Raw genomic sequence first — 27,962 nt, forward strand, 5'->3', positions numbered from 1 at the left:
ACGGGGGGGACACGCTGCAGGTGTGGCACTGAGGGGACAATCTGCAGGTGTGGCATGGAGAACACACCTTGATTGTCCCCCTGTACACGCTGCAGGTGTGGCACAGGGGGGACAATCTGCAGGTGTGGCACAGGGGGGACAATCTGCAGGGTACACATTGCAGGTGTGGCACAGGGACCGCCAGGTTGGCCAAACGCGGCTGCTCCTCCCCGCACTCCCCTTACCCAGCAGGGCTCGGAACCCCCCAGATTTCACCACGCCGGAGCAGGGCCGGGGAGAGGGAGGAGGAGGAGGAGGGAGTGGAAGAGGAGGAGGAGGAGGAGGAGGAAGGCGCCTCCCCCTGCCGCTCGCTGGCACCCAGCGGAGCCCGATGCGGCTCGGGCCGGGCGAGCGGGCACCGGAGCGCCCAGCCCGGCCCGGCACAGGCTGGGGGGGCCCCGGCAGAGCCCCCCTGAACCTCCCGAGCCCCCGGCACCCCCTGCCTGCCTCCCCCTGCCTGCAGCGGGGGGGACACCCCGCCTTTACCGCGGGGGACCCCCTCTTTGGAGCGCTCCTGGCGGGGTCCCCCCGCTGCCAGCGCTGAGCCCGGGGTGTCCCCCCACCCCCGAGCCCCCCAAACTTTGCCTTGGGATGCGGGGACTCCGCCGCCGAGCTGCTCCTGCCGCCGATTAATCGCATCTGCCTGGGATTAATTATTCACCCGGCTCTGGGTTGTGGTTTTCGCGTTACGTTCTTCTTGTTTTCTTGGTTTTCTGGCTGATTTTTTTTTCCGCCTGTTTATCTTTTTCCTTGGGGAGAGCGCGTTAATTCTGCCTTTTATTTTTTTTTTTAATCTTTTTTTTTGCTTCCCCCCCCTCCCCTCAATTATTTTTTTTTTTTCCTTTTGGAAGAGCAGCGCTTGGAATTCTGATTTTCCTTCTCGTGCAGGGTTTAGAGGGGGGGGGTGCTGTGTGCTGGCGACCCGCACCCTGCAGCATCATCATCCTCCTCCATCGGCACATCGGGGCTCTGCTTTTACCCTCCGGGAAAAGGGGGGGGTTCCACGTGCTCCGCGGCTCCCGAGGAGGAAGAGGAGGGGGACCCTCCCCCGCCGGGCTGGGCGCTCCCCCGGCCGCCCTGCAGGCGCTGGGGGGGGGGGTTGCGGCAGCTTTGGGGTGCAGGGCTGGGGAGGGGTGGGGGGCCGGAGATGGGGCGCTCTGCTCGCTGAGCTGGGGGGGGCCCAAAGCCGAGCCCCCCCTAACCTGACCCGGTTCCTTCCCCCCCACCCCTCCCCAAAATTCCGCCGTGGAATTGGCTGCTGCTCCCGGCTCGCACGTGGTTGGATTTAAGGGGGATTTCTGCGGTTTTTTTTTTTTTCGGTGCTTGGTTTGGATTCCTTTTATTATTATTATTACATTTTTAAATTTTTTTTTTTTTCGCCGCTGGGGTGCCTCGGTTTTTTTTTTGGGTTTTTTTTTTTTTTCTCCCCCCCACTGCTTTTTCTGGCTGTCCCCCACCTTGCAATGGCCTCTCTGGAGAAGATGCTGCCCGGACCGGCCGCGCTGCTCTGCTGCCTGTGCTCCCTGCTGCTCCCCGGTAAGTGCTGGCAGGGGGGGCAATATTTACAAATACATCTCTATTTTATCCGTGCCTGCAATACGGGGCTTTGCACCATCTGCCCCCCCACCCCCGGGACACCTCCGTGTCCCTCCGTGTCCCCCCTCCCACGACCACCCCCTCCCCGTGCCCCCCCCAAAGCCGAATGGGTGAAGATTATAGAGTTTATTCCTGGCTTAATAAAATGACAGCTTGTGCTTGTGAGCGGGCTGGGCTGAGCCTGGGCTGCCAGCAGGGTGGCAGGGGGACACGCCAGCCGAGGGGGTGTCCCCTGACCCCCCCGTTCCCTCCCCGAGTCTTGTCTCCTTAATGCAGAGCTGCTTTAGCGGCAGGATCAGGGGTTTATCCGCTATTATCCACTCGCTGATCCCCCAGACCCCCACCCAGACACTTCCCCGCTCTGTGCTGAGTTGCTGGGCAGGCTCTGCCTGGGTTCGCAGCGTTTTGGGGTGGGGGCGCAGCCCCTGGCATCCCCCCCTTCCCTCCCTGTCCCTCCCGTGGGTTTGGGGGCCCTGCAGCCCCTGGCTCCGATCGCATCCTGAGCGCTGCGGTGACATCCCGGCCTGTCCTGGTGACAGCACCTGCTGCTGGGGGCCGTGATGGGCCAGCGAGGGGTCACACAGCCCCAGGACACAGGGCTGGCTTCCAGGAATGGTTTTTGTGGATGCTTTCCATTTAAAATCGAGCCCCAGCCGCAGATGCTTTTCCCAGCCCGGCCAAGCAGAAAGTGGGGGCTGTTTGCAGTCTGGGGGGGCACCTGGCTCTGGCCTGGGGTTCGGGGTGTCCTGGGGACTCTGCCCAGCTCGAGTGACCCCTCCAGGAGCTGCAGGGATCCCTGGACCGTGCCTGGCTCTGTGTCACGCCAACAACCCACGGCCGAGGCACTTTGTGGGCTCTCCTGGCATCTGCAGCACCTGAGGGTCCTGTAGGAGCTTGAGGAGGGGTGAAATAATGAGGAGGGGGGATACTGGGAGCATTGATGGGGGCTGGAAGGGGTTTTCCAGCCTGGAAATTCAAAGCCCAGTGGAGCAGCAGGGATGCTCCAGGCTGTGGAGCCACAACTTTCTGTAGCATCCATCCTCAGGGGGGGCAGAGCTCCCTGTTCCCACCCCACACTGTTCTTGGGGTGCTCCCTGGGCAGGCTTTGCTGGCACAGCTCATTGGGAGCACCAGCCTGGGGAGGGAAGCAGGATCCCCCCCTGCCCCATTGCCCTGGAGCAGATCCAGCTGTGTGGCTGGGCTGTGGGAATGTGATCCATGGGGAACGGCCTCTGCTGCAGGGGCTGGATGTGCCCCCTGCTCCCCATCCCCTCCTGGGTATTTCTGATCCCCCATTGCTGCTGGGACCCCACAAACCCTCAGGGTCAGGCCTGGATGTGTCCCCTGGGCTGGGGGATCCATGTCCCCATCCCTGGGGCTGTGTCCCCATCCCTGGGGATGTGTCCCCGGCGCCACCATGAGCAGGGTGAGGGTGGCCTGTGCCAGGGCTGTGCCCATGAGAAGGGAAACCTCTGCCAGGAGTTTTTATTCCCCTTCCAGGACGCTCAGCTGCCCTCTCTGGCCTTTCGTGGACAAATAAAGGTCTCGGAGAGAGGAGGAAAAAGCCACGGAGAGCTCCTGACTCTCCAGAGCTCCTTCCAAAAGGCTCGGGCTGGCATTGGGGTCAGCCCGTGGTGAAGCAGTGCCTGCCTCTCCTGCTTGCAGGATTTCATCTCTTTTTCCCTTTTCCCCTTGTTTTTTATTTAAGAGCAGCCCTCTGTGCCAGCCTCGCTGCACGGAGCTGCTTGGCCGAGGCCCCAGATCAGCTGCTCACAGAAATTGGGATTTTTGGGTTTTTTTTGGGCATTTGTGGGGTGGGATGGCCCCAGGATGGACAGACGGACATGTGGGGCATGGATGCTGGTGGTGTGTGCTCGGTGCAGTTGTGCTGGGACCTGTTGGGCTGCAGCACGGGGGGATTGGTGGGTTTGTGGGGTGATTTCAGCTGTCTGTAGGGTTGAGCCTGGACTCTGCCTCTTCCCTCAGCTCCCTGCAGCGTGCCTCAGTTTCCCTGCTCCCAAACGAGCTGGAGACACTGCTGGAGTGATCCTGTCCCACCATTCCGGGCAGGTTTGGGATCCTGTGTGCTGGATCCCACATCCCATCTCATCCCTGGCTGCCCCTACACCCCAGACCAGTGGGATCCTGGAGGAGCAGGATGGTGCTCCAGGGCTCCATGGATGATTGTGCCTCAGTTTCCCTGCTCCCAGACGAGCTGGAGGCTCTGCTGGGTGATCCAGCATTCTGGGCAGATTTGGGGTCCTGTGTGCTGGATCTCCCATCCTGTCCTATGTATCCCATCCCAGACCAGTGGGATCCTGGAGGAGCAGGATGCTGCTCCAGGGCTCCATCCCTGCCAGGATCTCCATCCCGGACACCCCAAACCCAGCGGGGAACACACCCCAAACAAGCCCCATGCCCATCCCTGTGAGCAGCTCCAGCTCCGGGGTTTTCACACCAGCAGGTGGAGATGTGCCATAACTTGGAACCGGGAATCTACACCCGCCTCTGCTCGGGGAACACCGGGAATGAGCCCCGGGAACCCCTCCCGGGGTTTGCAGCCCCCCAGGATGGCTTTTGGGATGAGCATTCCCAGGAGCAGGGAAGGGCAATGGGATTTTTGGTATATGGATAAAGGGGGAAGACCTGGCCTCAGAGCTGGGTTAACCTGGCACAAGTTTTACCTTGGTGCCACAGAAAAGGGGGATGTGCAGGGATGTTCCTTTTGGATTTTGGCTCTGGAGTGCCCCTGTGTGACCCCAAAACCCGCTCCAGCTCCCCCAGACCCCAGTACCTGAAATCCCAGCCCAATGCTGGGATTTAGGGGTGTGAAGTTGAATTTCCCCCCTGGGAAATTCTTTTCTTCTCCCCTTTTGCCCTCTTGGTGTTTTTGAGGGAAGGGAAAAGGCTGAGGGAGATAATTGAACAATGATTTTTGGGGAGCACCAGCCACAGGGTTTGGTCCTCAACCACACGTGTCCTTTTGGGGGAAACTGAGGCAGGGGATGGGGTGGCAGCACCCCCTGGCTGGGGATTGCTCAGGAATTTTTGGAAACCCATTCCTTGAGAATCTGTTTCATCTCAAGGCTATTTCCTTGAGATTTTCTTTTTTAAGTGCTACTATTTAAACCACTCCAGCTGCTGAGATCCCTCTCCCAGCTCCTCTGCACCCTAAAAAACACAAAAAAAGGGGAAAACTGAGGATCCTGCAGAGCATCCCCAGTGTTCCATCAGCACATCCCAGCCCCAGAGCCTGTTGTGGAGGGAGTCAGGGGAAGTGGCATCACCCTGGGGGATGGTGGGTGAGCGAAGAGCTGCTTAGACAGCACAACTTTGGTTTTTTTGCCTCCTGCATTGCCTGGCCAAAATAATGTTGGGTGTGTGCGAGCTGCTGGGCGTCCCCTCCCGCGTGGCGCCTGTCACTGCCACCGCAGGAGCGTCCCATCCATCTGGAAAAGGTCACTCTTGCTAATCTAATCAGAAGCTTTTATTATTAAATACGTGGCTCTGCTAATGAGCAGCTCCCCGGGCAGGCAGGCAGGGAAGTGGGACGGGATGGGGTTGGGGACACCAGGGTATGAGATGTCCCCTGGGAGTTGTGGTGACAGAAGGGGGAATGGTTCAGTGGGGTGGAGTGAGGCAGTCCTGCTGCTATTCCCCAGGGAAAAGGAGGATGGAGCTCCCCTAATTGGAATTTGGGAATTCTCCAGCCGCGTTTGGGGGTGGCCCAGCTGGGCTGGGGCATTTCTGGGCTGTCACCTGTGCCACCAGCAGAGGTTGTTCCTCAGGATGTGCCTCTCCCTTTCCCTTGAGCTGCTCCCTGACCTGTTGCTGCTCCTGGCCTGTCCCATGTCCCTCGTCCCCCCTCACCTTTGGAGGACACCACCACCAAGGATAATTCAATCTTCTAGCGAAGCCACTGTCACCTTCTGCTGGGCATTTGCCCACCACCTGGATAATATTTCTCATCCTGGATTTTCCCTAAAAGCCCAAGCAGGTGCTGCTGGTGTGGCTTTGCCACCTCACGTGGTGCTGTCACCTCCCATCCCCTGCAGGAGTTTGGGTTTGCTCTGAGCTCTTCCCCAGGACTGGCAAAACATGAGAATGAATTAATTTTTCATTTATTTTTTTTTCCTTTAAGGAGAAGCTGTGGTTTTGCTCTGGAGGATAAATCAGGTTGGAAATGCAATCCCTGCTGCTGCCGGCTCGGCGCGGCTGCGGGATCAGCTCCTCTCCTGGAGCCAGGCAAAGGGGAGGAATTCCAGCTGTGTTTGAGCTCCTACCACTTCCCAGCCCTGCTTTTGGGGGTCTGGGGCTGATGTTGGACCCCAAACCTGAGATTTCCTTGGGAAATCCCTGGAATCGAATCTGGCTCCACCACATGACGCCAGAGGGAAAGGAATGAGCTGGAATCCTTCTGGAAGGTGTTGTGGGCACAGCCTGGAGTGCTGGGGAGGCAGCTTGGGGACAAATTCAGTGCTCAGAGGGTGCTGGGGGGGATGTTCCTTCTCCTGGCCCTGCTGGCAAGGGATGGACAGGGGATGAGGTTATCCAAGCAGGACACGTGGCCTTGGGGGTGTCCCTGCATTGCCTCCGTCCCCACATTGGGGTTTTGGGGTTTGTCCCTTGAGAGCTGCTGTCCCTGTCCCTGATCCCCATTTCTGCCTCCCCAGGGTGGTTTTTAGGAGAAGCCACCTGGGCTGCTCCCATTGTGGGGCTCCCCCAGCCCAGCAGCCCCACAGAACCTTCAAGGCTGCCCCGTTTATCCCTGGGTATCTCCCCTCCCATTCCTTTCTGGACATTCATAATCAGCCATAAACTTCCCTGTTCTTTTTTTATCCCCTCTTTTTAATTAATTTCTTCTTTTTTTTTTTTTTTTTTTCTCCCTCCTCTGGAAAGGCCTTCTCCTCCCTGTCCCCCAGCCTGTCCCTTGCGTGATTTGTGGAAATTGCTCTAAAGTAGCTGCTGTGTAAAAGCCTTGCTGGCTCCAGGAATTTATGGCAGGCTGCGCCTCTGCACGGCACATCCCATTTAGGCCATATTTATTTATTCCTTTAGGTCTCTGGTCTGTTGGTTTTTTCTCTTCCCCTGTTTTGTTTATTCCCTTTTATTAATTTCCTGGGGGAAGCACTGCTGGAATGGTTCCCTTTTGCTCCATGATGCTTCTTCCCCCCAAAATATCCCAGAATATGTCCCATCAGTGTTACTGGATTTTATTGCCCCTGCTGATGGAAAAGCCAGGTTGGACTTTTGGGAGAGGGAGAATTCTCAGGGATCTACCAGAAAAGCCCACCAGGCACAGCCCTGTGTTAGAGAATCCACTCTTGATGCTCCCAGGCTCCAATACCAGGATTCCAATCCCAGAACTTCACATCCCATCCAGTTCCCACTCAATTCCTACCCCAGGCTGATTTTGGGAAGCAATTTGGCCTCTCAGAGCCATGGGAATTCCCAGCTCATCCCTGCCACGGCTCCTGGACAGCTCCAGGAGCATCCCTGCGTCCTGCTCTTCCCACGCTGTGTGCCAGGGGAAGGTGATTCCACATTTGTAACAATTATTCACTTAATTGAGTTCCAATTAGCTGGGACTGGAGATGGAGGCTCTGGATGCATCAAGAGGGAAGGGGGAGCTTGTTGTCATTTATGTCACCAAAACCAATTTCCAAGGCTCTGCCTGCAGGGGATGTTTTGGAGGTTTCCATGAGGGGTCTCTCTGTATTTTCTGCTTTTGGTTTGTATTTAATTCCTGGCTCTTTTATTTTTGTACTCTGGGATTGTGGAGTGGAGAGGGGCACATGCTGGGGCTGGCTGAGTTTTGGTGGAGGTTTGGATGATTCTTTTCTCCCTTTTTCTTGGTTTTTAGGGTGTTTGGAGGCGCTGACCCCACTGGGGTGGGAGTGCAGGTTGGCTGGGTCGGTGCTGTGGGATGAGGAGGGAAGGGATTCCCAGGAGAGGCAGGGAGATGTCTGAGCCTGACCCTTCCCTGGGACCACCTCCAGCTGTGGGAACATCCAGCTGTGGGAGCTCCAGATGTGGCACATCCCAGATATTTGGGGCTGCTGCCTTTGTGCTTGGTCCTGATGGATGCGGTGGCAAAGCCTGAACCAGCAGATTTTGGGGCTGGGCCTGGGATCCACAGGATCCTCAGGGGAATGGGGTGGAAGCAAAGGGAAGTGAGAGTTGTTCCGTGGGGAATAGCCAGGCTGGATGTCCTCTTTGGGGGCTCCTGCTTCTTGGGGTTTTGGGGGGGATCCATCACCCCACTGACTCCTCTGGGTGTGCCTTGCCATCATCACCCTGCTCAGAGCTAAAATTGTCACCTTGTCACCCTGGAATGGCACTGGAGCTGGGGATGAGGAGCACTGGTGGGCACCAAAACCCCTCCACAGGAGCTGGGAGCTGGGGTGGAGCTCTCTGGCAGGGTCAGTGACACCCCCTCCATCCCTCCCTGGGCATTTGGGGTGGCTTTGTCACTATGGCAGCTCAAGCCACTGCTTTAGGGACAGCTCTCCTGCCTTGTTCCAAGCTGGGACACCACGGGAGCCTGGCAGGAGCTGTGAGAGCTGGGGCTGGAGCCCCACATTCCCTGGAGCTGCGTTCATGCATCGATCCTCCGAGCCCACAGTGCCACCCATTAACGTCCAGAGAGCTTTGAACCCCTCTGGGCTGACCTCAAACCTCCCCTCCCTCCTCTCCAGGGCTTTCCCTGTGTGCTTTCCCCCCATAAGTGGGGATATAGCCCCGGGAGCCCCCGCTGTGGCCCAGGGGATAAGCCAGGATCAAGATTCCCCCCTGGAGCGTGGCTGCAGTGATCCCAGGGGCCGACAGCTGGGCTGGGCTAAGCTGCTGGGGAGCAGGAGGAGGAGGAGGAGGGTCTTCAGCCTCAGGAGAGCAGGTGGGAGCAGCGATGGAGGCAGCAGGATGGAGAGGCTCTGCCTGTGCTCTGTTTGCTGGGGATTCAAGGCAGGAGAGGAAGGTGATTGAGGAGCTGGTGGCTCCATCCTCTGTCCATCCTCCTCTCCACCAGGCTGGCTGAGCCCAGCATCCCCTGCATCAGCAGTGGAGATGATGATGAAGATGATGATGATGATGATGTCATTTTGGATTTTCCCTAGAAGCCCAAGCTTTAGGTGCTGCTGGGGTGGCTTTGCCACCTCAGTGGTGCTGTCACCTCCCATCCCCTGCAGGAGTTTGGGTTTGCTCTGAGCTCTCCCCCAGGACTGGCAGAACACGAGAATGAATTGATTTTCACAGAGCACCCTGATGCTGGGAGGATGTGCAGGGGTTTTGGGGCTGTTTTTTCCAGCTCTGGGATTTCAGGCAGGGCAGGAGGGCGCTGCCCCTGTCCCCAGGTGCCCTCCCGGGCGGGCAGAGCAGCTCGGCACATCTGGCCCCGTGGCTGGGGCACATCTGGCGGGGCAGATGCGGGGCTCCACAAAGGGGTCACCAGTGTGTGTTTACATCTGGGCAGGTCCCCCCAGCTTCCCGAGGGACACAGGGGAGTCCTGCCCTGTCCCACTGCGGGGCTGGGGGTGGCTGCTCAGCCCGGGGAGCCCCCGGGGCAGCGGGGATGTGCCAGGCACGGATGGAGAGCTCTGCTCTGGCTGCCCGTGCCGAGCTGCCGGGGTGGAAGGGCCAGATGGGCCCCTCAGTGCCGGCCCAATAAACCCGGAATGCAGGTCAGGTGCTGCAAATCCCGCTCACCACGGCGGCAGCGGGGCTGCAGGGCAGAGCCAGCCGGCAGGGCTTAACCCTTCTGTCCCCCAGAGCGGGACCTGAGGCCGCCTCCCCTCCCGGGGGTGACAGGGAAATAGGGCAGGGGACAGCGGTGTGGGGACTGCAGTCTCCTGAGCTGTGCTGTCTGTCCATCCTTCCTGTCTCCTTCCAGGCACCCTTATTTATTGGGTCTTTTCCTTTTTCCTTTTTTTTATTTTTTTACCTTTTTTCCCTGTTTTTTTCCGTTTTTCCTTTTTTCCGTTTTTCCTTTTTTCCGTTTTTCCTTTTTTCCGTTTTTCCTTTTTTCCGTTTTTCCTTTTTTCCGTTTTCCTTTTTTCCTTTTTCTTTTTCCTTTTTTTCCTTTTCTTGTTTTTTTCTTTTTTCCTTTTCCTTTTTTTCCTTTTCCTTTTTTCCCCCCTTTTCCTTTTTTCCCCCCTTTTCCTTTTTTCCCCCCTTTTCCTTTTTTCCCCCCTTTTCCTTTTTTCCCCCCTTTTCCTTTTTTCCCCCCTTTTCCTTTTTTCCCCCCTTTTCCTTTTTTCCCCCCTTTTCCTTTTTTCCCCCCTTTTCCTTTTTTCCCCCCTTTTCCTTTTTTCCCCCCTTTTCCTTTTTTCCCCCCTTTTCCTTTTTTCCCCCCTTTTCCTTTTTTCCCCCCTTTTCCTTTTTTCCCCCCTTTTCCTTTTTTTCCCCCTTTTCCTTTTTTTCCCCCTTTTCCTTTTTTTCCCCCTTTTCCTTTTTTTCCCCCTTTTCCTTTCCTTTTTCATTTTCTTTATCCTGGAGCTGTTCTCTTGCTGTCCAGCCACTTTTGACCTCCATCCCTTTATTCTCCCTCCTGTTTTATTTATCCCTATTCCCCCTTTCCCCCACCCACCTCCTGCCTCCCTTCTCCGTCTCTCTTGCTGCAATTCCAGCCTGGGTTAGACCCGCTCCTGTCGGGATCAGTTTAGGGCCAGGGAAGGGAAGCGCCGCTCCCGTCCCCTCCCGGCTGCAGATTAGAGCATCATTTAAATGCATTTTGTCTGGGGAGGAAATCACTTCCCTGGGTGCCGCCAATCCGCCGGCGCTCGACTAATCATGGCCATGCCATTAATCTGTCCCCGTCCCTGTCCCCGCCCCAGCTGGCAGGGCTTGGTGACAGGGCCACCCTGCCTGTCCCCATTGTGGCACCAAAATGAGTTTGGGAGGTGCTTTCCTTGTCCTGCTGCACCCAACCCTGATTATCCAGCAGAGAACCCCCACGGAGGGAGGGAGGGAGGGAGGAGCTGGGTGCTGGAGGGGATAAATGGCACCCAAACCCTGTGACAGAGGGTGGGTGACACAGGGTGCCCCTCACTGCAGGTGCTCACCAAGGTGGCACAGAGCTTCTCCTGTGACACCAGAAATTCTGCAGCACCTCAAGGCTGGATTCTGCTTGGGGCTGTGCTGAGCAGTAATTTGGGTGGGTTTTGGGTGGGTTTTGGTGGGTTTTCCCTGTGAAATGTCCTGATGCTGCTGCAAACCCTGGAGGTTTTGGAGGGCTGAAATCTGATGCAGTTTCAGTGTGGGCTGAGCAAAGCCCTTTCCTTGCACCCAAGTGGGTCCAATTCACGTCGCGCCAGCTGCCGGATCCTTTTCCTCAAATAATCTCATGCCTTGGAAAAAAAATCGCCTTTTCCATTGGTTGAGGATGGCAGGAGGATGCAAACCTTCACCTTTCACAGCAGAAAACAACTTCCGTGAACCACGAGGGCAGAAAGCTGCTGGTTCTGGAGCAGTGCTGATGTCACTGAGCAGAGGGGCACCCATGGGTGCATTCCAGGGTTTAGCACCTCTCCTGCAGTTCCTGGCTCTCTGGGACATGGGAAAACAGGCAGAGCAAGCAGGATTGGGGTGGCAGGGGCTGGAGCTGTGGCAGTGCATCCCCATCATTCCCACAGCCCTGGGGAATTCTCTGCCTGGCTCTGGGACACCTTCCATCCCGGGATGCAGATCCTGCCTGTCCCCTGTCCAGTGCTAATCCTTTTATGAACCTTCTAAGCTGCTTAACTCCCCTGTGCCCCGCAGCAGAGACCTCCCTGGCTGGGCCGGGGGTTCCTGCATCCCTGGAACCCGAGGAAATTGGCTGGGCCGGGGGTTCCTGCATCCCTTGAGCCCCCAGGAAAGCGGCTGGGCCGGGGGTTCCTGCATCCCTTGAGCCCCAAGGAAAGCGGCTGGGGCCACATTTTAGGGCTGGAAAATTCCTCCGGGTCCTGGCACGCTGCAAAGCCCCAGTGGGGAAGGGGGACTGAGTGATTGCCGGGAGAGGAGCCGTCACATCCACACCTTTCCTCGCCGTGGTTTGACACCGGTAATTTGGGCTCCGCCGCTCGGGAGCCGCTTGGGAGCGGCTGCAATCAGTGCTGGGAACGGGGGCTGAGGGGAGCGGGGGGGATCCAGCCCTCCTGGGAATTCCTGGCAGCCGCTGGAGAAGGCAAAGACCTTGAGCTGTCTTCCAGGCTCCCGCAGCTGCCAGCACAACGCTTTTCCCAGGAAGATTTCTGTGGGTTTTCCCTCTGCTTGCAGTGCTGTAATTGGATCCTTCCGAGGGGCTCAGGCAGCTCTGCTCCTTGGCTGGCAGGGGTTCCCTGCTCTGCAAGCCCTGGAGTTATTTTTTTTTAAGGCAAAATTGATCAAAATAAAGGAAAAAAGGGGAGTTTTGAAGGGTCCTGGGCGCTGCTGGGGTTTGCACAAAGAGGCACCAACATCACCTGTATCACCTTTCCACCAGGTCTGGAATAATTTGGGCTGGGACAGGTTTATCACATGGGGACAGCAGAATGTGGGTGACATCCCTGGATGGGTGGCAGATGACAGACTGGCTGTGACACCACCCTTAAGGCAGCTGTGGGGACAGAGCAGGTCTGAGGGCTGATTTAACCACCTTCCCTGGGTGATCTAGGAGCTGGAAGCAGAAGGAAAGCCTTGATGGTAATAATAAATACGTGGTGGGATCTGCCAGCCAAAAGTTAAACTGGGTGTAACTTTTGGTCATAAGCCTCTGGAGAAACTCAGCATCCATGCCTTGGGAAGCAGGGATGGAGCTAGGATGAAGCCAGTCTTGTTTCTGTGGAAGGGTTTGTGCTGGTTCAGGCAGTGCTGGGGTGGGTGACCAGTGCTTCAGTGTGGGGGGATAGAATGTAAGAAAATAAAGATCGTGCAGAAGGTAATCTCATTCCTGAGGAGTTGCAGGAGTTGTACTAATCACCAAAGATTAGGAACAGGCCTGCCCTTAACAGACCAGCTGTGTCCCATGAGGATGAGTGCTAAAAAGAGTGGGTTAGCTGGGTGAGGAGAGAGCTGGAGTTTGTTGGCTGGGCTGTGAAGAAGAAGGAGTCAGTGCTGTGAGGAGATGACTGTGAGAAATCACTGAGAAGGCATGGGAGATGAGATGACAATGCTTTGGGCTCCCCACCTGAGGCTGGATGTGGCTTCAGCACACCCTGGACACCCCATCCCATGAAGGTGGCTTTGGCTCTGCTTGAGCTCCTGGGATCTTCTGCATTTTTGTTTTGTGGCACAGAAACCCAGCCAGGCTCTTGCTGCCCTTCTCAGTAGTTTGGAGGGCTGAAACTCCAACTCCTCCTTGCTCTGCTCTTGCCTGGCTCAGCATTCCCTGCCCAGGAGCTGTTCCAGAGGGGATGCCCATGCTAACCCACGCTCTCCCTCCCCTTTGCAGCCCACGCCAAGGGCCCAGCCCCCAGCCCCGAGCCCGCCGAGCCCCCTGGCGCCATCCTGCTGCCCGTCAGCTACCGCCTGTCCAACACCCGCCTGGCCTTCTTCCTCAAGGAGCTGGGAGCCAGCCCTGCGGGCAACGGCAGCGCCCCTCTGCAGCGCTCCGAGCCTTTCGTCGTCTTCCAGACCAAGGAGCTGCCCGTCCTCAACGTCACCCTGGGGCCCTTCAGCACGGGCCTGGTGCTGCCCAAGGAGCACCTGCAGCCCTCCAGCACCCTGGAGGTGCCCGACCGCCTCACCGTCAACTGGAAGGTGCGCGCCTTCATCGTGCAGCCCCGGCTGGTGGCCAGCCAGCCCGTGGTCCAAGTGCTCTTTTATGTGGCTGGTCGCGACTGGGACGACTTTGACGTGACGGACCGGCTGCCGTGCGTGCGGCTCCACGCCTTCCGCGACGCCCGCGAGCTCAAGAGCTCGTGCCGGCTGCGGGGCAGCCTGGCCATGTGCCTGGTGCAGGCCGAGCTGCCCCACGCCTGGTTCGGCCCCTCGGCCGTGCCGCTGGGCAGGAGGAAGAGCGCCGAGAGCCTGGAGGGGGAGAGCCAGCAGGCAGAGCTGTACTACACCCTGCACGCCCCCGACGGCGCCGGGCAGTGCCTGGGGGATGCTCGCCGCGGGGTTGGGGGTGCCCGCACCGAGGGTCCCACGCAGCACCCGCTGCTGCGCATCGGCAGCGTCAGCCTCCTGCAGCCCCCGCCAGGGCCCGCCCTGCAGGAGCATCACCTGGACGGGAACGTCTTCATCCGCCTGCCCGACAAGCCCCTGAAACCCGGGGAGGTGCTGAGCATCCTCCTCTACCTGATGTCCAACTCCACGGTGGAGCACTTCACCCTCAGGTGAGGCCCTGGGGCTGTCCCCGCTGCTTTTGACAAGGAAAAGCAGCTGTGGGAGGGTGTGGTGTTTGTAGAATCTGCTGGAGGCTGGGTCTGGAATATCTGGAATTATTTGAATTAAATACCAATATAGCCAGATGGGACATGCCTGGGCTCGTCTGGCCCTTGCTGCTTAACCAAAGGTGGATCTGTGGTGGTCTCACTTTAGAGACACCTTTGGCTGGCTGGATATTGCAGCAAAAGTGAGAGTGCCACCTCAGGAGTCTCTTCCCTGACTGATCCATCCCACAGGATCAAGCTACCCTATGTTGGGCGCCAATGTATTGGAATTAAATACCAATATAGCCAGATGGAACATGCCTGGGGCTCGTCTGGCCCTTGCTGCTTGACCAAAGGGGGCAGCTGTGGTGGTTTCACCCCAGAGACACCTTTGGCTGGCTGGATGCTGCAGCTGGGCACTTGGGACAATTCCAGGCATGCAGGAGCTCAGGTTTACCTCTGATGGAGAGGCTTCAAGGCGAGGTGAAGGAAAGGAGTTGAGTTCTGCTGGAGGGTTTCGATCCACAGCTTTATTCCTGGCCCACAGGCCTCTGAATGCAGCACAGGCCTCTGAATGCAGTGGAATGTGGCTTTGTAGTGGGAGCTTCCTGCAGGAGAAGGCTGCCCATATAGGACATCTCTGCACTGCCACTGTGCACTGCTGCCTTTGCTCTCCCAGTGCTCCCAGTTGCACTGGGATCCTACCAGCAGCTCTGGGTTTATTCCCAGCCATTTTGGGGACAAGGTGTGGTACGGCCTTGGGGATGCTGTGGAGTGAGGGGGGTCCCCCATATCCCCTCCTCCTGCCCCAGAACCAGGTGGGAGCAGAATGGGGTGGTGGGCAGGAGGTGCTGAGAACCCCAGAGTGGGCAGGTGTGCAGGGGGGACCCACATCACTGTGTGTCCCTAAAGATGGGGACACACGCCCTGGGCCACACCTTTTCAAAGGACACTTGCGAGTGTCCCTGTGGCCTTTGGACCAGCAGGGAGCCCCTGGAATGGGGGATGTGGTGCTTCAGGCTCCCCTGTCCTTCACCCCCGGGGTGCCCAGTGCCAGGGGTCTGCACTGGGGCTGGGGCTCCAAAATGCCATGAAAGAGGAGCTGGAATGGGCCCTTGCTGCCAGCCTGGGTGATGCTTCCCACAGCCTGAAGGGATCAGGGGAAAAACTCCACCTGTGCTATGGCAGGGGATCCAGGGGTGCCTGAGGATGAGGATCCATCCCTGACTTGCTCTCTGCAGGGTGAAGGCCAAGAAAGGTGTGAACCTGCTCAGCACCAAGTCCAGGAGCGGGCAGTGGCTGGTGAGCTCGGAGCTGCTGACGGGTGGCAAACACTCCACTGCCACCGTGGACGTGTCCAGGGTGGATGGGGCCGGGCCCAGGTAAGGGGTGCTCCTCTGGGAATGCCAGGGCAGTGCTGGGATTGGGTCTGGAGCAGTTCTCCCTGGGTGGCTGCAGTGCTACCTAGGTGCTCACAAGGGAAACTGAGGATTTAAACTGAAGGTTTCACGGCTGAGTGGTGAAGCTATGGAGATTCCTTAGTCTGGGGTGGAAGAATTTTAATTTTTTTTATTAGGTTTTAATGCTGTGAAAAGCAGCAACTCTTTGATGTCTATCCTGGTGTCTCCTCTGGGAAGGAAGGGGAGAAAGGCAAGGTCCCATCTGAGCTCTAAAATGATGGATGAGCGTTGGATGGAGAGCAGGATCCCAGTCAGCACCTGAGACAGGCAGTTCTGCCCTGCTCACACATTCCTGAGATGCTGGGAAAGAGCAGCTGAGGAGAGCCCTGGAGATGGAATTGAGAATGATCTGAAGGAGAAAGGAACAACAAAGCCAAGCGGAGACCTCAGAGGGTTCTCAGCCTGAAGGGGAGATGTGAAACTGGCAGGGCATGGCGTGAGGTCAAAAACAGCAGCAGGAAAGATTCTGAAGTGCTGGAAAACAACAGAAATGTCTCTGTCACTGTGCCTTGGAGAAAGGGACACAAGGGTCTCCAGGAGATGGGTTAAAGCAATGGAATGTGCTCAAGCCATTCCTGTCCTCTGCCATGGAAATCTGCCCACATCTCTGTCCTCCACCCAAAAACTGAGCAAATCTGGGGCCAATCTCTTGGAAAAAGATCTCCTCAGCTCTGCCTGCCCTGGTGTGACCTCCAAAGCCCTGCAGAACCAATTTCTTACCAGTAGAGCAGAATTTCCTTCTCCATCCCGCTGCTTCCAAAATGCACCCAAAAAATCAACACCAGCTAAGGCTGTCTCCAAGGAAAAAGCTGTAGAGGAAGGGATGCTGTGGCAATTTTGAGTTCTCCTTGGGATGGCTTTTGCAGCTGCAGTGTGCCTGGAGCTCTGGGCTTTGTGGTTTCAAAACCCTAATCCTAGGCATAACCCTAAACCTTGGTGTAATCCTAACCCTAACCTCAGGCAGTAAAAGAATCCCTGGGCCAGGGCTGGTTCCAAGGAAAAAGCCATGGAGGCAGCCAATGTTGTGGCAGTTTTGTGATCCTTTTTTAGTGATGCCTTTGGCAGCTGCAGTGTGCCTGGAGCTCTGGGCTTTCTGATTTAAAAACCCTAAACTCTAGGTGTAACCCTAACCATAGGCAGGTAAATCAGCCTTGGCCTCATGGCTGATCCTGGAGTGTCCCCAGGGCCACCAGCCTCCTGTGCCTTGCACGGCCACCCCACAGCACAGAGAGCAGAGCTGCCAGCAGCAGGATCCTGTCCCCCTTCCCCCTCTCCTGCTGCCAGCACTGCTTCCAATCAGCCTGCAAAGGTTAGAGACGGGGGAGGAATTTAAAGTGATTACAATCACCTTTTAGACAAACAACTCCATCAAATATTAACGGAATGGAGAGGATGAATGACTCCAAGCCGTGTTGCCCTCCAGGCTGTGCAAACAGAGGAGTTGCTTCACTGGAGCCCTGGGGGCTTTTGGCAGTGCTGGCTGTGCAGGGAGGGGCTGTGAATCCCGATTTTTGGGGTCAGAATGGCCAGTTTGGGGTGTTTTACACCCCTGGAGTTGCATCCTCAATTGTTCCCTCAATGCTGGCAGCCTGGCTCCTGCCTGTTCTGAGCAGGTGATGCTGGGGGAGGGCAGGGGATGGTGGTGGGGCCTGGCAGCATTTCTGGGACACCTCAGGGCACCCCACAGCAAGAAGTCCCATTGCCACACCACCTCTGGCTCTGCTTTGCCTTTGGACCTGTCTCTTCCCCCTTGGCTTTGGAAGAGCAGCCAAATCTTCTTTTTAAACCTTGTGCCCTTTAGTGATTCCTCTTGAAGCCCAGAGCTGCCTTAGGGCAGAGCAAGACCCCAGCAGCCTCTGTGGATCAGCTCCACTGCAGAGCCCATCACAGCTGCTGTGGGATGAGGGAGAAGGGATCAGGGCTTGCCGTGGCCTGGAGCAGCTCCAGCTTCTTGCTCTCCTCTCTCCCTGCTCCCTGCCACTCATTAGATATTGATCAGAGAGAAACCCAGCTGTGCCCTGCATCCCCAGATCGATGGGACCTTCTCAATTGCTGCTGCACTGAGATGAAACTGGAGCCAGTCCTGGCTTCCCTCCCACTGGAATTTCACTTTTCCTCCCCTCCTTGCTGGTTCTGGGGGGCTTTTACCAGTGCTGTGATTTCTGGTATTTCCTCTGGGGGTGTTCAGCTTTTGGGGAGCAGTGAAGTTTGACTTGGGGCAGGGCTGAACCCTGTGTTACTCCAAGGATTTGCAGAGCTGGGAGGGCAGGATCAAGTCTGGGGAGGTTTGGTTGTAGGGATGGGGTGTAGGAATAATTCTTGCTGTGGCTGTGAGGTTGTGTCCAAGCCATGATGTCCTGCCCTGGGGACACCCCAGAGGGGGTGTCCACCCTGTCCTTTAGCTCCATGTCCTGCTGTCCTCAGCCCTGACATTAATTTGTGTGTGTTTTCTGAGCTGATGATCCTGGGCTGTTCTCCCCTGTCCCCTGCCCATCCTCCCTCACAGGCTGGGGACAGCCCTGTCCCATGTCCCAGCTCAGTGCCGTCCCACCTGCTGTCAGGGCTTGAAACTCTCCCATGACTCAGTTTCCCTGTGGCATCCCCTTGGAAAGTCACCAGCTTGGGCAGAGCTCATGTGTTGACACTCATTTGTCATTCCTGAGTGCTCTGGGTGTGAGATCTGACCTGAGTGTCCAGGCAGGAGCAGTAAATCCATCCACACTGCTGGGAAGATGGAGTCAGGGAGACAAGGCCAGCACCTGCAGCCGCCCCCTGTCCACCCTGTGATGTCACCCAGCAGCCCTGGCAGAGCTGATGAGGCTTTTTTGTCCTGCTGGGGAAGGTGGTGATAAACATTTCTCTCTCCCACTGGGGAGATTCCCATGGGAATTTGCAGGATCCCATTGGAGCAGCCTCTGCAGAGGTGGTGTCAGGGCTGCTGGGTTTGGGTGGCCACTGCCAGTCCCCCTTGGCAGCCTGGGGACACCAAGGACGCCTGCTGGGGACTCTGATGGCCTGGCGCTTATCCCAGGGCGTCTGTGGGACCTGGGACAGCCACCTCACCGTGTCCCCTCCTCCTGTCCCTGCCCAGGGATGGGGACTCCTCGTCTGAGATCATGCAGCTGGATTTCGAGATGGAGAACTTCACGAGCCAGTCGGTGACGCGCCGCATCATGTGGCACATCGACTACCGGGGCCGCAACCCCCCGCCCGACCTGGAGAAGGTGGTCACGGAGCTGACGGTCATCCAGAGGGACATCAGGGCCATCGTGCCCCTGGCCATGGTGAGCAGGTTCCTGCCCTCTGTCATTACCTGCTTTTGAGGGGTTGGCACCCCCGAGGGATGGACCACCTGCCCTATAGCATCCATCCATCTGTATGTCCGTCCATCCATCCATCCATCTGTATGTCCATCCATCCCTCCATCCACCCATCCATCCTCCATCCATCCATCTGTATGTCCATCCATCCATCCATCCATCTGTATGTCCATCCATCCATCCATCCATCCATCCATCCATCCATCCATCCATCCATCCATCCCCCATCCCTCCCACTCCCACCCAGCTCCTCCTCTGCCCTCTAACACGATGGTGCCCTCCCCATGCCGCCCCCAGGACACAGAGATCATCAACACAGCCATCCTGACGGGGCGCACGGTGGCCATTCCTGTGAAGGTCATTGCCATCGAGCTCAGCGGCGCCATCGTGGATGTCTCGGCCATGGTGGAGTGCAAGTCCAACAACGAGGACATCATCAAGGTGGGTGTGAGGAATGGGGGGGTCTTGTGACCCTCATGAGTGGCTGGGGTTCTTGCAGGAGTGCTGGCCCCCACAGCACCCTGGGCTGGGGCTGGTGACTGAGCTGATGTGGCTCACAACACCACCCAAACCAAGTGTCAGCCCCTTGGTGGCTCCAGTCTGTGTGATGGTGTTCACAGGGGTTGTAGGTGGAATGAAGAGATGAGGATCTGACTCCATGTTTCAGAAGGCTTGATTTATTATTTTATGATATATATTACACTAAAACTATACTATAAGAATAGAAGAAAGGATTTCATCAGAAGGCTGGCTAAGAATAGAATAGCGAAGAATGATAACAAAGGCTTGTGTCTCAGACTCTCTGTCCAAGCCAGCTGGGCTGTGATCGGCCATTAATTAGAAACAACCAACATGGGCCAATCAAAGATCCACCTGTTGCATTTCACAGCAACAGATCATCAATATTTACATTTTGTTCCTGAGGCCTCCCAGCTTCTCAAGAGGAAAAATCCTAAAGAAAAGATTTTTCATAAAAGATGTCTGTGACAAGTCTGTGCAAGCTTCTCCCTGGGGTCTGTTGGGAGAAGGACAAGACATTTTGTCACTGTCCCCAGAGAGGCCATGGGATGCTCCCACACTGGCAGCAGCAGTAACTGTGGGTTATCGCAACACTTGGTGCTGATAAGGAGAAATATTGTCACTGTGGGCTGAGCTGCATGCTCCCATCAGCACTGGCGCTCAGGCCTTGAGTGACATTGATGTCCTGATGGGATCAGGGGACTGGTGAAATGGGAATGATGGAGGGAAAAGGAGAGCTGAGGGGGAAGATCCAGGTGGGAGAGGTGCTGATGAGGCCAATGCCAAAGTCTCCCTGCCCCTGCCCTGAGGCAGCCCCTGATCCTCGTACCCTCCAATTTTCCATCACCAGCCCTGTTCATCCATATACATTTTTCCATCCCTGAATAAATCCATCTGCCCACTTGCCCGTGTCACTCTGCCACCATTTCCATCCATCCATCCGCCCCCAGACATCATTCCCTTCTCCTGAACGCCTCCCACCCCTCTCCCTGCATGCACCCAGCCAGCTCTCCCTTTCCATGTTCTGCTGGGCTGGACAGAAGCAGGGAAGGGGTCTGGATTCTCCAGGGGGCTGTAGCCCCTTGTCCTCTTTGCCACAGGGGTGATGGCAGAGCTCTGTCCCTGCTGGCATTTGCTCTCCATGGGGGACATCCAGTGCCCCAAAGTGCTTACCCAAGTTCTTGACTAAAACTCACACCCGTGGGATTTACAGGACCGGCTCTAATTTATGGAGCCCGGTCCTCCCCAGCGTGATAAAACACTGGAGCAATAATACACTTCAGGATGGACTCCAAGACACTTAAACTGTTTAATGTGCTGCCTTTCTGCTCATAAATCTATTGGCACTCTGTCCCCAGCCCTGGGGGGAGCAGGCACATGCCCAGGAGCTGGGATGAATGATGCAGGGAGCAGCCCTCCGGCCCCGGCTCTCGTCCTGCTCGGAGCCCTGTGCCATTTCTTGCTGAGTTATTTGGTGTTTGTGTTGGAGCTTCATTTCCGAGGGAGCTCTCAGTTACCTGCTGAGATCGGGGAGTATGATTGCGGTGTCAGGGCTCTAAACCTGCTCCATAAATCACAGCTCACGGAGTGGGATGTGCTATCTGTTACTGTAAATAATTTAACGTGAGGGCGGGCTGGGGAGCTGCCTCTCCCCGCTCTGGGGTGGCTCCCTGGTGGTTGCTCTCTTGTGTAACGTGGGATTTGTCCTGGGATCGGTGTGGACGTGGCTCTGAAGGAGGTGGTGGGAGAGAATGAGTGGGAGTTGTCATGCTCATCCCCTTCTGTGGTGACAAAGGTGTACAGGAGGACATCACCACTCAGGATAGTGTGGAAATCACCCCCTATTTTTAAAATGGGTGGTGACCTTGTGGGCTGTGGAGGGTCACACAGGGAGCGGGAGATGCTCAACCTCACATGTGTGTGACCCTTCTGAGAACCCCACACTCCACATCCCCTGGAGAACCCCTCAGGAGCTCAACGGGACCAATCCTCAGGGACCCTGGTCACCCACAGCCACCACCAGGACCATGCTGGCTCTCCCCACTCCTGGGGGCTTTGGAGAACATGTGTGTCCCCTTGATCCCAGGCCTGTCCCTGTGCCAAGCTGGGAACTCCTGGCCACAGCAATGGAGGCAGTGGTGTTTGGCTGGGAGCCCAGGCAGCCCTCAGCCTCTGTGTTCCTGACAGCTCGCCGTAAATCCGGGAAGTTTCCCTGAACAAGCTTCATTTCCAAGCTAATCTGCACTCACTCCATCTTCGGGACAGGCCTGGTGTGCAGGGACCTTTTGTTGTCATAGTTTCAACCCCCTCGTGGCTGCAGAGCAAGTGGTGCCCAGAAGGAGGTGCCGGGGGGTTTATTAGCCGAGGCAATGCAAGCAGAGCCCATCGTGTTTATTGTGATAAATGGCACAATATCCAGAGATCCTCTGCTGCAGGATTCACCTGGGAGCTCATCTTTATTCAGGCGCTGCCTTGCCATGGATGAGATTGTCTTGTCAGACTTGCTGAGCTGGTACCTCTGATAGGAAGACAAGGAACAAACCCTCCTGCATCGCCCTTCCCTCCTGGGCTCAGGGATGTCTCCAGGAACTCAGATCCAGGGCTCTGCCTCCTCCACCAGCCCCAGGGGACCATGGACACCGTGCATTGAGCTCCTGGAGCTGTTGTAGAAGTCAAACCCTGCTGTGGGCTCAGAAAAGCAAGGTTACTGCCCTGCTTGCCCAGAGATGCTCCTGGAACAGGCTGGGAAATAGGGATGCTGTCACCACCACTGTCAGCCACCTGCAGCCTGGCCTCGGCCCTTTATCAGCCACCAGAGAATCCAGGGATTCCCAGCTGCTGGAAATCAGCTCTTCTGTGCTGTTGAGGTGCTCAGTGCTGCTGGCTGAGCAAAGGGGTTCTGTTCTTCCCCAGTATCCAACAAATCAGATGCAATTCCTGACAGGGGATCGGGGTTGGGCCATGGGGCTGCTGCAGATGGGAGGTTGGAGTCCCCTTCTGGTTGTCTTCTGTCACTCTGGCTGGGAAGGAGCTGTTGGCTGGTGAGCTGAGCTCAAACCCCAGGAGATGCTGGCCTGGTGTCCCCTGAGCTCCTTAACTGGCTCAGGTGGGCAATAATGAGTGACCCCCTGCAGGATGGGTTTGTTTTATAGCAAATTTAATGAATGGCATTTGAAAAAGTGGGAATTAAAAAAGGAAGAGCGAGAAAAGGAACAAGAGGATTCATTCAGACCACAGGAATCTTGCTATGGGGTGAGCAGGAGGGACAGGAACAAGGCACTGTCGGGAACAGGAATGAGAGGGGTCTGTGCTTGCTGCCTCTTCTGGAAGAGATTTTGGGGCAAATTTCCAGGTTGAGTAATTTGCAACCTCTGTGAAGCACCCTTGGGTGCCTCTAGCTCAGGGACAATTCAGCATGGAGGCCAAAGAGAAACTGAGGCACCAAGTGGAGGTTCTTGGTGAGGTGAGAGAGAGTCAGGGCTGACTGGAGGACCTATGTCAAGGTGGACACAGATCTGTGGATCCACCTTTGCATGGTGGACAGGGGAAGTGGATCTGTGCCTCAGGAGGACGTGGGTTGGGGCACACTTTGCATGGTGGACAGGAATCTGTGGATCTGTGCCCCAGGAGGACCTGGGTCAAGGGACATTTTGAAGGGTGGACACGAGGTGTGCATCTCCCTCTGAGTAGGATCTCCAGGAGGAGGGAGCATCCCTGCTCCAGGGGCATGAACTGGATTTATGCCAGGTGACATTCTGCTCTTCCTGCCATGATCTCTGCCGTGCCTACAGGACCATTCCCACCCTCTCTTTTGTCCCACAGGTTTCCAGCAGCTGCGACTACGTCTTCGTCAGCGGGAAGGAGTCGCGGGGCTCCATGAGCGCCCGGGTCACCTTCACCTACGAGCACCTGTCGGCCCCGCTGGAGATGACGGTGTGGGTGCCCAAACTGCCCCTGCACATCGAGCTCTCGGACGCACGGCTGAGCCAGGTCAAGGGCTGGAGGGTGCCCATCCTGCCGGACAGGAGGTGGGTGCTGAGGAGCCAGCCTGGAGAAGGCAAAGTGGAGGTGGCGGTCATGGGTTAATTGTCTTCTCTTCAGCTACTTCATGAGGAAGTTTTAAAAGGTGGTGGGGAAAGAGGTGTCTCAGGGGTCTTTGGTGGAATGGGGAGAGGTCATGGACACAGGTTATGGGGAAGGAATAAATGTCACAGTGAAGCTGGTGGAGAACGTCCCTCCTTGGCAGTGGTCAAAAGTTCCCTGGAAGAAACTGGGAACAGCCAAGCTCCCAAGTCCCTTTTTTGAGGTCTAGAGACATCCAGGTGTCCATCCCAAGCAGAGATACCTTGTCTTCTCATTTGTTGAGTGGGCAGAGATGCTGGTGACCCTGCTGTTACCATGTCCTGCTAAATCCCTGGAATCCCTCATGGTCAATGGGCATCTGTTGGCAGAAGCCACCATTTTTGGTGACATCTTGTTTTTTCCTTGATTGGCCACCTTTCCTGAGAAGAGGCTGAGGAGCCATGGTGTGGGGAGCTGGGCAGCACTGCCCACTCACTGCCCTATCCATCCATTCATCCATCCATCCATCCATCCATCCATCGTCCATCTGTCCCACAGGTCGGTGCGAGACAGTGAGCACGAGGAGGATGAGGATGAGCGGAAGCAGAGCCGGGGCTGTGCCCTGCAGTACCAGCACTCCACGCTGCAGGTCTTCACCCAGTTCCACACCACGGCGGCCGAGGGCACGGGCCAGGTGGTCACCATGCTGGGGCCGGACTGGCTGGTGGAGGTCACTGACCTGGTCAGTGACTTCATGCGCGTGGATGACCCAAGGGTGGCCCACATGGTGGACAGCTCCACACTGGCCGGGCGGGAGCCAGGGACCACCCTCTTCAAGGTACCCCTGGCCACCTTTTCCCCTTCTTCCAACCTGGCTGGGCTGGTAGGGGGTGACAGGAACCTCGTCCCCTGCAGGTGGTGTCCCCGCTGGTGGAGGCGGTGCTGGGTGAGACACTGGTGACAGTGGCGGAGGAGAAGGTCAGCATCACGGACCTGAAGGCCCAGGTGGTCTCCAGCCTCTCGCTGTCCCTCCACCCCAGCCCTGGCAACAGCCACACCATCATCGCCCGCACGTCCGTGCAGCAAACTCTGAGCTTCTTCAAGCAGGTGAGGCCAGAGGTGCATCCAGGTTTGGGGGGGAACTTGGGGTGCAGCCCCCTGCTCCCAAATCCTGCCCACACTCTAGCCCTCACAGCACCCACTGTCCTCATGACACCGTGGTGGCCCCAAAACACCCCAGAAACCTTCACAGAGACCTGTGATCCAAGCCTGGAGACAGGACACAACTGTGGGGACAAAAGGGGATGGAATCCTGTCCAGCTCCTGGCCCAGGTCAGGAGCTGGTACAAGACACACCTGGGATTTGGGTTGAGCCTGGGCAAGCATGGGAAATGTGGAGAGAAGAATAGGCTGAGGAGAAAAACCAGGAACAAGGTGGATTATGGAGGGATAAAGGGTGGGTTGGATGCAGAAGTGGATGGAGGATGAGCAAGGGGTGCAGGTGGGACTGGCCTCCTGCTGGGCAATGGGGAGGGATGGAATCCTGTACAGCTCCTGGCTCAGCTCTGGGAGCCACACCTGGGATTTGGGTTGAGCCTGGGCAAGCATGGGGAATATGGAGAGAAGAATAGGCTGAGGAGAAAAACCAGGGAATGGTTGGAACAAGATGGGTTGTGGAGGGATAAAGGGTGGATGGGGAATGGACAAAGGGGTGGGACTGGCCTCCTGCTGGGCAACCGGTGCGTGTGTTGGTCCCGCAGGAAGCGCTGCTGAGCCTGTGGATTTCCTACAGCGACGGCACCACGGCGCCCCTGTCCCTGTACGACCCCAAGGACTACAACCTGGTGGTGAGCAGCCTGGATGAGAAGGTGGTGTCGGTGACCCAGGACCGGGCGTTCCCCTTGGTGGTGGCCGAGAGCGAGGGCGCGGGGGAGCTGCTGCGGGCCGAGCTGGTCATCTGCGAGAGCTGCCAGAAGACCAAGCGCAAGAGCGTCCTCTCCACGGCCTTGGCCACTGTCCGTGTCCACTTTGGCTCCGAGGAGGACCCCACCTACGACTACGACCACGTGTCCAGCAGGCCGGGGCTGGGGGAGGCCGGGGCCAGCACCACCCTGCGGGCAGAGGTGGACAGGAAGGCGGAGCCGAGCCAGGACAGCCGGATGTCCAGCGCGTCCCACCCCACCGAGGACTTCCCCACCATCCCCACCGGCTTCGTGCAGGTGACGCGGGGGCTGACGGACCTGGAGATCGGCATGTACGCCCTGCTGGGCGTCTTCTGCCTGGCCATCTTGGTCTTCCTCATCAACTGCATCGTCTTTGTGCTGAAGTACCGGCACAAGCGCATCCCGCCGGAAGGCCAGACCAACATGGACCATTCCCACCACTGGGTCTTCCTGGGCAACGGGCAGCCCTTGAGGGCTCACAATGACCTCTCCCCGCAGCCCGAGAGCCCGGGGAACCCGCTGGAGAACGTGCAGACCTGCTGCCACGGGGACCACCACAGCAGCGGGAGCTCGCAGACCAGCGTGCAGAGCCAGGTGCACGGGCGCGGGGACGGCTCCTCGGGGGGCTCCACGCGGGACCAGAGCGAGGACCCGCTCAACTCGCCCACCTCCAAACGGAAGCGGGTCAAGTTCACCACCTTCGCCACCATGCCCTCGGACGAGCTGGCCTACAACTCCATCCCCATCGCCGACGAGGAGGACTTGGAGTGGGTGTGCCAGGACATGGGGCTGCAGGACCCCGAGGAGCTCCACAACTACATCCGCAGGATCAAGGAGATCGCTTAATGCAGGGGCAGCAGCAGGGGCGGGAGGGAGGGGCTGCCACGCTGTGCCACGCCACACCACGCCGTGCCACGCCGCCACCACGCTTCCCCGGGGCCAGGCACCCACGTTTGGCTCCTTCTTCCGCACATCTCACGTCCTCACCCCCTCCAAAGGCGCCTCTGGCGGGGCCTTGTTTCAGTTTTCCTCAGCGGGTGTCCCAGGGGAGCAGCAGCACAGCGTGGCCCCCCAGCTGCCCACAGGGGATGGGGTCACAGCTCAGGGTGTGCAGGGGGAGGCTGGGGGTCCTGCTGGGAAGGGCTGGGAGAAGGGAGAGATCCCGAATTCCCCCCGGAGCCCAGCAGGGAGGTGGTGGGTGAGGGCTCCCCAAGGGCCTCCTCCAGCCTTTGCTGCGCTCAGTTGCACAATTTTGGAGGTGAGGGCTGGGTCACCCCATGGTTTTTGGGGTGTTGGCCCACGCTGGGTGATGCTGGGGGAGGCAGGAGTGGGGGGCACAATGACCACAGGTCCAGGGCACTGCTGTCCCCACCACAGCCCCAAATTCCTGCTGTGCCCTGCTCCCTGGCTGCTTGGGCAGTTTGGGGGTGGCCAGTGGGGCCATTTGCTGCCCACCCTGCCTGTCCCTCTGTCCCAGTGCTGGGACCCCTCCACCCCACAGCCCTGCTGGGGCCTCCAGGGGCAGCCACTGCTTTGTGGCCGCTCCCAGTGCTGGAATGTGGCTCTGGGATGGGAATGTGGTGTGGGGACACCCTCAATGGGACCTGGCCTGTGTGTGCCAGGGCCAGCCCAGCTCCCCCAGTGCCAGCCCAGGGGCCAGGCTCAGCCTGTGTGGTGCCTTCTGACTGCCATAACCCGATGCCTCCTGGTCCCCTCCGTGCTGGTGGCACCTCCCAGCCCCTCTGGCTCACCCAGCCCAGGGCCACCCCATCTCCCAGCCCAGTGTGGAGCATCCAGGGTAACCCCCTGGGCTGTGCAATTGTCCCCATGGGCACCGAGCATGTGGGGACAGGGACCCCCCCCCAGCATCACCTGGTGGAAGTTGGCAGCGGATTATTTCTGGATCGAAAGTTACCCACCACTGTGTCTCTTTTTTTTTTTTCTTTTTTTTTTTTTTCTTTTTTTTCTTTTTTTTTTTTTTCTTAAATAAAAGACCAGAAAAGGAAAAAAATGAAACAAAAAGCAAAAGTGGCAGCACTGTCATGGGCCCTGTCTCTGCTGTGGTGCCTGGGGTGGGTTTGGGGGTGGCTTTTGGGGTCTGCTGAGGGATGGCTCAGCTTTGACTGAGCATTTTGTGGTTTGGAGGGTTTCCCCTCCAAAACCCTCTCCTCTTCCTGGATGGGCACAGAGCTCATCCTGTGCCTCAGTTTCCCTGGCAGGTAAGCTGTGGTCTGGGGTGGTGTGTGGTGTCTCAAAAGCCTCTTTAAGGAGTTTATCAATTTTGGGTCTATGAAAGTTTCTCCCCTGGGTGGCCTTAAAATTTACCTGAGAGCTCTATGCTGTTTTTCTATACACAAATATGTACATATAAATATAAATACGAGGGAGTTGAGACGTGCTCAGAGTGCAGGCAGGGCATGCAGGGAGTTGGTTTTTGTCTGAACCAGCCACAGAGCTGATTGTGGCTCTGAGCAGGAAAATTAACACAGCTGCCTCCCCTGCCTGCAACCACCAAACCTCCTGGCTGAATTAACATAAATGAATATTTGTGGGGGGAAAAAGATTTACAAAGTGGGGGGGAAGGTCAGAAAAGGGTGGAATAAAATTTTGTAGCTGTAATAAGAGCTGGCAGTGCCTGACTCTGGTCCATGTGGAGGTGGGAGACGATGGGGACAGCAGGGACAGAGCTGTGGG

At 57.3% G+C, this 27,962-nt stretch overlaps 1 protein-coding gene across 1 annotated transcript; it reads left to right on the top strand.

Annotated features, from left to right (window-relative positions):
- Positions 1-1,426: 1,426 nt before the first annotated feature.
- Positions 1,427-27,217, top strand: TMEM132E (transmembrane protein 132E). Its single transcript, XM_074556840.1, has 9 exons — positions 1,427-1,575; positions 13,043-13,928; positions 15,206-15,346; positions 18,516-18,708; positions 19,042-19,185; positions 23,086-23,291; positions 23,884-24,163; positions 24,241-24,432; positions 25,086-27,217. The coding sequence occupies exons 1-9, from the start codon at positions 1,503-1,505 to the stop codon at positions 26,112-26,114; spliced, it is 3,144 nt and encodes a 1,047-aa protein (XP_074412941.1). The 5' UTR covers positions 1,427-1,502; the 3' UTR covers positions 26,115-27,217.
- The last annotated feature ends 745 nt before the right edge of the window (positions 27,218-27,962 follow it).

This window comes from Zonotrichia albicollis, chromosome 22, assembly GCF_047830755.1.
Source record: "Zonotrichia albicollis isolate bZonAlb1 chromosome 22, bZonAlb1.hap1, whole genome shotgun sequence".
Lineage (NCBI taxonomy): Eukaryota > Metazoa > Chordata > Aves > Passeriformes > Passerellidae > Zonotrichia > Zonotrichia albicollis.